This window comes from Furipterus horrens, unplaced genomic scaffold (assembly GCF_987537825.1).
Source record: "Furipterus horrens unplaced genomic scaffold, mFurHor1.1.pri manual_scaffold_4, whole genome shotgun sequence".
In the NCBI taxonomy this organism is placed as follows: Eukaryota; Metazoa; Chordata; class Mammalia; order Chiroptera; family Furipteridae; genus Furipterus; species Furipterus horrens.
Genome location: NW_028327174.1, coordinates 152157786 through 152169791, shown reverse-complemented (window position 1 = coordinate 152169791; position 12006 = coordinate 152157786). Strand labels below are relative to the sequence as shown.

The 12006-nt window shown below is 38.2% G+C and overlaps 1 protein-coding gene across 2 annotated transcripts in view; it reads right to left on the bottom strand.

Moving 5' to 3' along the window:
• Positions 1-11328, bottom strand: part of PUM3 (pumilio RNA binding family member 3) — a 42229-nt gene extending 30901 nt beyond the window's left edge. The window contains exons 1-5 of one of the 2 annotated variants that reach the window (XM_090274138.1): positions 11265-11328; positions 7493-7584; positions 6004-6222; positions 1789-1924; positions 1130-1205 (exon numbers count right to left, since the gene is read on the bottom strand). In XM_090274138.1, coding sequence (XP_090130264.1) covers positions 1130-1205; positions 1789-1924; positions 6004-6222; positions 7493-7574 — 513 coding nt within the window. In that variant the 5' untranslated portion in view covers positions 7575-7584; positions 11265-11328. The remainder of the gene's footprint in view (positions 1-1129; positions 1206-1788; positions 1925-6003; positions 6223-7492; positions 7585-11264) is intronic. The other variant, XM_090274139.1, reaches the window with a different exon arrangement.
• Positions 11329-12006: the final 678 nt, after the last annotated feature.

The following is a 12006-nucleotide window of genomic DNA, read 5'->3' as shown; positions in this document are numbered from 1 at the left end:
TCCCTTTGAACTGGAACGTAGCCTCTGGGTTGGCACACACTGCCCCTCCAGAGTCCCCAAAGTTATTGAGTTTGTTGTCTTACAAGTGAACAGTCACTAAGTATTTATCCAAATACACACAAGTCAATAGAAGTTTATTATAAAGCAGGACTAAATAGCAACAATGAAAACTACTTTAGAACTCGCAAATCAATTATATTTTAAAGATCTTTGCATGTTTAGAAAATCATGGAAGAAAAGAAAGAAGTAATCATGTTTGCATCACTCACACACACACACACACAGAGACCCAGCAATTTAGAACATACAAAAGTACATGGAGTTACAACTCTGGGAATTTAGCCTAAAAAACCCCCTGAAACATTCATTTGAAATAATATATGCTCCCCTATGTTCACTGCAGCATTATTTACAATAGCAAGATTTGGAAGCAGCCCAAGTGTCCATCAACAGACGAGTGGCTAAAACAGCTACGGTACATTCACACAATAAAATACTACTTGGCCATAAAAAAGAAGAAAGATTTTACACTTTGCAAGAGCATGGAAGATGAACTTGGACACTGTGCTAAGTGAAAAAGCCAGTCAGATAGACAAATACCATATGGTTTCACTCATATGTGGAATCTAATGAACAAAGTGAGCTAACTAAGAAGCAAAATAGACTCACAGACAGAGAGCAGGCTGAGTGAAGGGATTGAGAAAAAAAGAAAAAAAAGAGAAAGAACTCATAAACAATCAATAATGTGAAGATGAGGCAGGGGCGGGGGGCGGGTAGAGATGAAAGAGGCTATAGGGGGGATAAATGGTGATGGAAAAGAAAGCATATTGCGTTCAGAACAAGGCATTCTGACACATACTATTGAATTAATAAATTCTTCAAGATAATTTAAAGAACACTGATTTAAGTAAATTATTTTAAAATGACACAGCCAAATACTTGACAGTCTTTTTACAATTTTCCAGCAATAAATTCTCTCATTATTAAACATTTTAGTCAGTATTTGAAATTTTTGGCCAAATACATTTAAAATAAAAACAATTTCCTCTGTCACAGAGTCAACTATACTTTATTGAGAGTAAATCAATTTTAATTGTTAAAATTGCAACTGTACATATGTCCTACTTACAGTTTTAATTTTTCCTTGAATCAACTTCTGTAAATCACTTATCAACTTCATTCTTTTTTCTTTGTCACAGTCTTTTCTATAGAAGAGAATAAAAGGAAGAAACATGGCTTAAGTAAAAACATGATCTTAAACCTGCAAAACTCGAACTTCTTTCAGTGTATGTGCACCCAATTAGGTGCGATTTTCTCTTTGAAAGCAGTAACCCTTTTGACATTAAAATTAGTATTCCAGAGTAGCCAGAGAAAAGTAATTTTCTCGAAGGCAGAAACTCATCTCACAAGGTATAATTTCATGCATCAATCTAAATTGTAACAGCCAGAATTTCAAAAGTAAAAAGAAATAAATAAATAAAGAATAAAACAAGTGCAAGATACCAAATACTTAAGTATCTCAAAACCAGCTGATAAGAAGAAATTGTCCTTCATTTTTTCAGAAATCTTTCAGGAAGAATGTCAAATCCAATTTAACTCTAATACCTTTTCATAAACATATCTGACAGCATCCTTAGGATTCCCCACATTTGCGCAACGAGCAGACATCCAAATACTGAAGCCTCTATGGAGTGCTGTGGGTGCTCCCTACATCATCCCAGTGCTGTGCCATTTCCTTTAGGATATCTCACTATTTACAAAGTAACAAAGTGCATTAAGTAGCATTACCTTCTTACAATCTCCCAAATCTGCTTTGCTCGAACAACAATGTCATAGTTGGTTCTATCACTGAGTTGTCTGCTCTGCTTCAGCTCTTTCTTCTTCTTTTTGAAATCATCCCATTTGGGTTTCTTGGCAGCTGACTCTAGTCATAAAAATTATTTCTGATTACATTTAACATTCTAAGTGCCACAAACAAGTACAAATCAGGTACAAAGAGCAATCACTGATCAGGATCTACATATACTCAATGGGGAAACTAGAAGGGGGGAAATATTCTCTATAAAACTTACACTTTATTTCATTTTCTGAGCAGTTTATAAATTTTAAATTTGGTTGAAACTAGCCATTCATTCACTCAACAGCTATTTATTGATTCTTAAGAGGATACCTACTAAGAAAAAAGGGAAACCAAAAGGACGGTAAAAGCAATCCTTCTTTAGGTTCATTGGACTTTAGTTATAATCAGTTCTTAAAGTAAACAAAAATTAGCCTCATTAGTCCAAATAAAACCAGGAAAAACAACAATGAAAAATTCACTATTCTGAGTGCTGTTATGTATTAAGTTATTTAATTCTTACAACTCTATTGTAAGGTGAGTTTTTTTTTTTTTAAACAAGATGAGTTCTGGGGTAGACATAGGAAAAAAAGACTGCAAAATCTTACTTCCATGTAGAATGTAATAATGTCAGATACATTGAAGCAGAGTAGAACAGTGGTTACCAGGGGCACAGAGACGGGAAGAATGGAAAGTTGCCAGTCAAAGTGTACAAAGTTGAAGCTACATAGGATGAGTAAGTCTAGAGGTAATGTATAGCAAGATGACTATCCTAAATACTGTACGAAATACTGGAAATGTGTGCCCTGGGCAGTGTGGATCAGTTGGCTGGAGTGTTGTTCCATAAACCAAAAGGTCACAGGTTTGGCCCCATGTTGGGATGCATACGGGAGGCAACTAATCATGTGTTTCTCTCATATCAATGTTTCTCTCCCTCTCTCTCTCTCCCTACCTTGCCCTCTCTCTAAAATCAATAAACATGTCCTTGGGTGAGAATTTTTTTAAAATTCATAGAAATTTGCTAGGAGATAGGTACTATTATTACCCTGTTTTTCACATTGAAGAAACAAAGACATCATGCCGTTAAGCTCCTAACTCAAGATAATACAACTAGTAAGTGGAAGAGCCAGGATTCAAATCTAGAGACAACTCTGAAACTTATGCTCTGCTGCCTCTTACTCATGACTAGACACAATCAAAATTCCTAGGTTCTCTACAGAGTAATTCTATAAAAGTCAAGTGTCTATTAGTATTTTTATCCTGAAAATCTAAGAACCTAACCAATTGAATCAAAAAGCCTGATGAGGTCAAACAAAGAACAACTAAATAAAATGTGTATTGTTAATATGAGTATCCTGCAAAGAACTCTTTGGAGAGTTAGTTTTAACTCATATGACTCCACACCAGAAAGACAAACAATCCAATTAAAAAATGGGCAAAGGACCTGAACACACACTTCTCCAAGGAGGACATACAGATGGCCAATAGACATATGAAAAGATGCTCAACATCAATAGCCATCAGAGATGCAAATTAAAACCACAATGAGATGTCCCTTCACACTGGTCAGAATGGCCAGCATTAATAAATCTATACACAAGTGCTGGAGAGGAAGCAGAGAAAAAGCAACTCACTGTTGGTGGGAATGCAGACAGGTGCAGACACAGTTGAAAACAATATGGAATTTCCTCAAAAAAACTAAAAATGGAACTGCCTTTTGACCCAGTGATTCCATGGCTGGGGATATACCCTAAGAACCCCGAATCACCAATTCAAAAGAACCTATGCACCCCTATGTTCACAGAAGTGCTATTTACAATAGCCAAGTACTGGAAACAGCCTAAATGTCCATCACTAGATGAGTGGATAAAAAAACTGTGGTACATTTACACAAGGAATACTACACAGCAGAAAGAAGAAACTCCTACCTTTTACGACAGCATAAATGGAAGTGGAGACTATTATGCTAAGTGAAATAGCCAGTCAGTGGAAGATAAATACCAATGATCTCACCTATAAGAGGAATCTAATGAACAAAATAGAATCAGAAGTATGGAAACGTGGAACAGACTGAAAGTGACCAAAGGGGAGAGGGGTGAGGAATAAGGGTGGAAAGAAGAGAAGAGACTAAAGAGCATGTATGAATGACGCAAGGACATGGACAAGTGTGGGAACAGGGGGGTGAGATGGGAGGAGGAGGACAAAGGGGGAAAAATTGAGACAATGGTAATGGAATACTAAAATATAAAATAAAATGGGCAAAGGGAAAAAACCCTACAGGAAAAGCTAAAATAATAAATATTACACTTCAAAAATTTATTTTTCTAAGTATCTCCCTTTCTCTGATTAGAAAATACACTCATTAAGGAAAACCTAGAAAATACAAAAAAATTCCCCTATAATCTCAAAACTTAGATATACCTGTGAACATGATTTACTTTTTGTCTTTTTCCTATGCATGTTTTATATTACTCTTTCTAAAAATTCAGAATCTTACTGTCTTCACTTAAGCTTAATAACTATATTTTAAGTGTTCTTCCATGAAAATAAAAACCATAATTTTTAATGGCTATACAATATACAACATATTTATTCCCCTTACTGGTTATTTATTCCTGGACTGGTAACAGAGAGGTATAGGTAACAGAAGAAATATTTACCATTAATATTATACCATCATTTAATTCCACAAACATTTGGGTTCCCTTGATACAGGCCATGCTAGGTTGCAGTAGATATACCAATCTGGGGAATGCCTAGTATCCAATCTCCCTCAGTTGCTAGTATAAATATAAGAAAATAAAATCAGAGTTCCATTTTGAGATGTCAGGAACATATCTCCCATAGCAAAAGGGAACCAGACTACAGCATGACAGGATCTTAATGTGAGAATCTATGTATTTAAAATGCAGGTGCCAAGAATTCCAGTAGGGAAAGGAAGATTTAGGAACTATTAGAGAGGGTGGCAAAGAGGAGATAAGAAAGAGAGCCTGGAAGAAAAACTACGGGGTGTGGGAGTGGAAAGAAGAGAAAGAAAAGAGGATCAAGAGAAAACAGTGGAACCAGAGCACCAAAGGACCTACAGGTCTAATGAGAAAAAATGAAAAACTTCCCTCCCTTCCTCTGCCCCAACCTTCCTGTCTTAAGGCTGCTGTCCCTCTAGCCAGAGAGTAGCCCCAGGTGGAGTACAGAGCAGGGCCCAGGGCTGGGGAATTGGACTGAGTAGGCTGGATGGCATGGTCTCAGTTGACAGCAAAGGAGCTGGGTTAGGATATGCCATGTTGGAGAAAAAGAGAATAAAAGACCCCAGAGAAATTCCCATGATGCTGCAGAGAAGGTATAGGCATGGTGGCAGATGTAACCTGGAGACAAGTGCAAGATAACACACAAGAGGGGCACGCTGTACAACAGACAGCAAAGCTCGGAGTTAGAAAGACCCCCGGAACAACATGACAAAGAAATTAGGAGTTTGTTTCAGTAGACAAGTAGGAGCCCTGCCAGTGCATGCCCCCAGTCAGCAACTGGTCCTGAACCAATGAAAGTCCAATACGCTATGTGCACACTACACCTTCCTTGAACTGTCTGCTGGATTTGAGCCACCTGATGAGCTGACTATAGGAGAGTGGCCTAAGCTCTGTGAAAACAGGGTCTTTTATGTCTCTTATTCACCAAGACATCCTTAGCCAAGGCAGATATTTAGCTATACACAATCATTACTTAAGGCCAGTTTTTATGCTAATTGGACAGGGCTTGCACACTTACTGGTTGTTAGTCTCTTCCCATTTCCAAGAATAGTATAGAAAACTCAAATATTTGTTTAATAAATGACTGCATTAATAAATAAATTTTAGCCTATTAAAAGCAGTGTTTTATTGAGATTCCTCTGTATAAAGCCATTACAACTTAGCTTAACTCCACAGCTAGGGTAATTCAGCAAGGGACTAGGACATAAGGAACTCTTAAGCACCAAAGGACATTTATGACCAAGGAAGATGCTTTCAGTTGTTTATTCAATCCCATCTACCCCCACCCCAAATGTTGCCTGTCAGGAACAAGAATGGGAGGACTCTAACAGATTTCTAGAGTCCCTGTGCCCAGTGGTTCTGGCAATAGCCCAGGCAGGGTACGGCTTCCGCAAAAACTACACTGAAGGAATCAGTGCTTACCATCACTTTTACCGTCCGCCTGGAATTTTCTCTTCTTGTTGAATTTATTTGCCTGCTGGAGTTTGTTCTTTGGTATTTTATCTCCTTGCTGCTTATTTTTGAACTGCTTCACACCTTTTTTCCCTGGTTTTGTGGCACTTTTCTGAAAGTTCTTAGATGTGATTTTAGGCCCACCGTCCTTAACAGCCTTTCTTGGAAATGTCTTTGAAGAACCAGAATCTAGTGACAAAAATAAATAATTATTAGTTCAATGATCCTGAGCTTAGGCCTCTTTTATCTACTGAGTTGTATTTGTTACAGAAAATTATACCCTCTTTAGTAAAACATACTTTGTCTTACTCTCAAATAGGGAGCAGAGCAAGACTTAAAATACCAAAACATGCCCTGGCTGCTGTGGCTCAGTGGATTGAGTGCCGGCCTGCAAACCAAAGTGTCACCAGTTTGATTTCCACTCAGGGCACATGCCTGGGTTGCAGGCCAGGTCCCCAGTTGAGGGCACACGAGAGGCAACCATACATTGATGTTTCTCTCCCTCTCTCTAAAAATAAATAAATTAAAAAAAAAAAAAGAGTATCATATAATACAGAATCATTACAGAAAACCTATAAAGTAGAGAAATGGATTATAAAAACTATCTATAATTCTAAAGATAACCAGTTGTCAGTTTGCTGTATTTCTCTATTTTAAGCATAGAACAGAAAGAAGCTATTATTTATATACCTTTGTATTCTACTTTAATGACTGCATGTCATTAAAGTCTTTACACATTATTTCAAAAATTTCAATAACACCATAGAGAGCTAAAAATAAAATAAACACTTTGAATTTAGGAGATATACCGTATCATCAAATTAAAGATGTTATTTTCCAAAATTCTAATTTTGAAAATAGTTTTCAAAGCCTATAATAAAGTTATTAGATGAATATCTTCTTTGGTTAACAAAGCCTGCAAATTAAGTACCTAATAAAAAATGAAAATGGCAAAAGCTATGCCCTAAGACTGCTGCTAAGGAAAAAAAAAGAAAAAGGATTGCTTAGGAAACATTTAATAATTTACACAGACTTTCCTATTTTACAATACTAAGACCTGATGTAATAATAAAGACATCACAACTAGAAAGCTTGAAGGTAAAGTATATGGTTTACCAGCAGTATGTATTAATCAACCACAATTTATCATGTTAAAATAAAATGTGAATTAGTGTGACTAACATGGGTTAACAGTGTCACTAGCTGACACGAGGAGTCTTTTATGAATATAGCACCCCCTGATTTTCCAGACAATTCCTTAAATGTCTTAGTTTCACAGAGAACACACATACTCATACACAGTGAAACCAATTTTTATTATTTTAATCAGAATCCTAACCCATGAATACAGGCTACATGCTACATGCCCCTCCATGCCACAAACCCCTCCTAACCCTCCCTTGAATTATAAGGGCCAAACAAGCCACATGGAAAGCATATTTTGGTAAGGCTATCTTACCATTGTTTTTATAAAATCTTTTCTTTTCTGGAGATGTCTTTGTACCTTTTCCTGTGAATTTCTTTTTTGGTTTGACTTCCATCACAGCAACTCTGGAAAACAAAAAACCCAAAAGTATCACTGAATTGCTCTCATCTAAAAGTCAATAAATAGTCACGCCCACATTTAGTGCTTAAGTTCAGATGCAGGACAGTTCATGTGGGTACCCACACATGTTCAGAAAGTAAAAAATTACTGCTTCTAAGATTTTATAACTGAAAATAAACAAGATACCAACACAAATAGATAAGAACACATACAAAAACCTGCATGTGCCCATGTTGGCTAATGTGTGATATATTTGGAGGCAATATTTCAGCAAGAGTACTGGCTAAAAATAGACCATTATTGTTCTGGCTGATCTGGCTCAGTGGATTGAGTGCCAGCCTGTGAACCAAAGGGTTGCCAGTTCAATTCCCAGTCAGGGCACATGCCTGGGTTGCAGGCCAGGTCCCCAGTTGGAGGTGTGTGAGAGGCAACCAGAGTGATGTTTCTCTCCCTCTCTTCCTCCCTTCTCCTCTCTCTAAAAATAAACAAATAAAATCTTTCCAAAAAAAAAGGACCATTATTAACATTAAATATGACATACATGTGAGTGTTTGGGTTTCTTATAACCCAGGAAGATTTTGTAATGAGAATCTGACAGCATTATCATTTGTTTTCTTCGGTCTCTGCTCTGAAAAGTCAGAAACAAACAACAGACTGATTTACCATATATTCAAATTCAATAAATGAAAATAAAGGATTATCTAAAAGATCCTTATGTGTAACTCAATGTAGCTAAGACAAAGACTAATTTCAAATTTATTATTAAGTAATTTTCAGTGACCTCCAAAATAGGACTCCATTTAAAAATATAATAGTTCATTTCGAGAAATCTGCCTAACAGGTCATTTCTGGGTACAGAAATCCCATTGTACACAGGACAGACAACATAACCCCTTACTTACCCAAGGTTCCTGAATGCAGAATATGTCAAGAGCAAAAGTCATTTGGCTATTTCTCTGCATTCCAAAGTTGCATATTCAGTTCATTCCTAAATTTCTAAAAGTTGGCCCCCTAGCATAGATGTTAGGGATCTCTACTCAAACCATATTTTGGTGACAGTTTGTCAGTCTTGTTTCTCATGACTGAGATACTTGAAAACTACTGGTCAAGCACTTTGTAGAATATCCTTCATTTGGGGTTTGTCTGATATTTTCTCACGATGAGAATGGCTTTATGGATTTTGTGGGGAACAATACCACAGAGGTAAAGTGTCCCTGACATCACATCATATTACTAGGAACATTGTATCATAACTGGCAATATTAGCCTTGATCACTTGGTTAAAGTACTGTTTGCCAGGTTCCTCAACTGTAAAGTTACTATGCTTCCCTCTCCCTACTGTATTTATTAGAATAAAGTCACTACGTTCACCCAAAATGAAGGGGAGAATTAAGTTCTACTTCCTTGAGAGAGAAATAATAATGCATATGTTAAAATATGTATGTTAAAATCAGCATAGCAACTAATAAATGTTTTGGGTGATACATTTTGAGATTATATAATATTCTATCTCCCAATAATTTTAGCATTCCCCTGTGAATCTTGCCTGCATCAATTAATATATTATTTTAATGTTGAATTTGTATTTCCCTCATTACCTCTACCTTTGTTATTTTGAATTTTATGGTAGAAAAAAATTTGTTTCTTCTTCCCCATTTATTTAATCAGTTATTTACATGAGTATGGTTTCATAGATATTTTATTACTTGGAGTTATAACAATACTATTGTTATTTTGTTGCTCAAATTCTTGCAACATTGGCTAGGGAAAAATCTTTCAGGTTGCTGTGACCTTTGACAAGACCCATTTTTTTTTTCTTTTAGAAAAAGTATGTCCTCACTTCCTGGTCCTTGTTCTAAGTTCACCTTGTAATTTCCCTGTGATAGCCATGAAATCAGCCATTTCACTATGAAATGCTGGTTCCTTTGACTAAGAATGGTATTTAAAAACCAGGATATGAATGCTAGGTGTGTTTGCTGTTGCGGGGGTGTCATTCCTTCCAGGTATTTTTAACCAAACAGGACCAGTATACATGTATATGGATACTAATCTGTGTGTACAACACAAACCTGTATTTCTGTAACTATTAAATAGGCTCCTACGAATGTCTCCAATTCTAATCAAGTGCTAGAGGGATCTCTCCTCTCCCTCTCTTGATTACTTATAACTTCATTAACAGTGAGAAATTTGCCTCTCCGTATCTACAATTTGTGTATTGTTTAACCCCAGCACACATTTAGGTTCAGAATTGCTAACCTGCACTCCTATGAGATACAAATTTACCAACTATAGTACAGTATTTATAAGCATTATAACTAAAGTATATATAAAGTGTTCAGGGAGCCACAGAGCTGAAGCCCAGATTGTGCCTTGTGAAGGGAAATAGCAGGATTTCCCAGAGATAGAGAAACCGATCCTTCTTTAAATCCTTTCAGCAAACTTAGCACTGCACTTTGAAAGTAGTAAACACTCAATACCCAACCTCTAAATGTTGGCATTTCTCAAGTCTTCCCTTCTCTCTCCACACTTCTCCCTAGGTGATCTCATTCAATCCCATGGCTTTCTATCCTGAGGACTCCCAAACTCTCTCTCCAGCAGAAACATCTCCTTGGGCTCCAACTTGTGTATCTAACTGCTTACCTGATACCTCCATTCACGGTATGTTCCCTACACTTACTAAGTCCAAAATATAACTCTTTATCTCCACTGCAAACAACACCCAAACAATAACATTCTCATCTTTTCTTCACCCTATTCTTCTCCATCTCCACTCCACTGCTCAAGGAAAAAAACCTCACGATTTACCTGACATTTCCTTCTCCCTTGTCTGCTACATTCACTCCTTCAGTAAGTCTTCTTCAATCCCCTTTAAAAAAAACACCCTAACTTTCCAACTTCGATCTCCACCATCACCACCTTAATCCATACCATCAAAAATCTCCGATTATATAACCAACAATACAAACTATATATATTTTCTAAAAATAACTAGGGGCCTATCATGTTTTTCCCTTGCTCATAAGCCTTCATCATTTTCTATAAAGGGGAATGTATTCCCACTGTAGAGAAAACCTAAACTTCCCCACCATGGCCCCGCCCCCTAATTTTATCTTGCGCCTCACTACATTGGTTCCTTTTCTATAGCTCCTACCTCAGGGACTTAGCCCAAGTCACTGCTTCCGCTTAAAGTAGTTTCCCCTGGCTTTCAGACTTCAGGGTTGCCTCTCGTCATGCTTTAGGCCGGCTTAAAGATAACTTCTTCAGACTCCCCTGTCCTCCATCCCAGTACCCGGCAAGTTTCCCTCCCAGCGCTCAGAACTTGCAACTGTACATCCATCTTGTAAACTTCGTATCCAGCACTAGGTTGAGCGCAAAGCGGACGTCTGCCAAACGAAGGACAAAAAGGCTGAATGCAACTACAGCGGGCCAGTTTAGAGAATGACGGTAGTCAGACTATTCCAGCACTCTCTGGACAAGGTGGTAGAAATGACTTGTAAACCCGCCCGGTCGCCAGGCTCCCGTCAATCTCCAAACTCCCACGACAGAAAAGACCAAAAAAGATTGCCCGGCGAGTGACAGGTGTGAACAGCTCTGGCCTCGCAGGCGGCCCCAAGACCCTCCGACTTCAGCGCCGGGTAAGGGGGGAATCCCTGCCAGAGATCGCCGCCAAGCCCGCCACACTCACCGAACACGTGTAGTTCAAAGCAGAAACTGCTCCCGGCTCAGGCTGCCGCTTCCGCTTCCGGGACTTACCCCGCCCCCGAGTTCATTCTTTTCTACTTCCGCAGGGGAGCTTGGGTTAAAGGGCGGAGATTAGCCAGGAAAACGGCATTTCTATTGGTCCGCTCTTACTTACCTGCTCTGGAAGAATCAAAGCTATGCCACATGCGCGTTTTGGCCCTTGAAAAGATCCGTCGGCGAGGACGTGTTTGCGGCTCCTGAAAGTGACGTCATTAACCCTTTCGTTTCCGTGCCCCGGAAGACAGCGCCTTCTCGTGGGGGCTGACCAAATTTTTTGGTATCCGGCTTTGTTGGCGCTGTTATTTCATGTAACCTGAACTAGTACTAAAATACTTAACGTTTTTAGAGTGCGTTAATTTGCATCCTCCGGGCAGTCTAGTGCAGAGGATAAAAGGGATACCTCGGGAGTCGGTTTGAATAGTAATCTCGTTTCTTTCGCTTGCTCGCTGTGTAGCATTGGCCAAATTACTGAATTTCTCTGAGCCTTGATTACCTGAGCAATAAAATAGAGATAGCTAAGTCATCCATGGAACGCTCTCAGTACAGCGACTGGTCATGATAAGCGCTCAATAAATGTTTGCCATTTTTAACGTCTGCCCGTTCTTCCAGACTGCATTTATCCCATTTTCCACTTGAGAAAATGAAACGTTAGGAGAGTGTCCCCATTTTACACATGCGAAAACTAA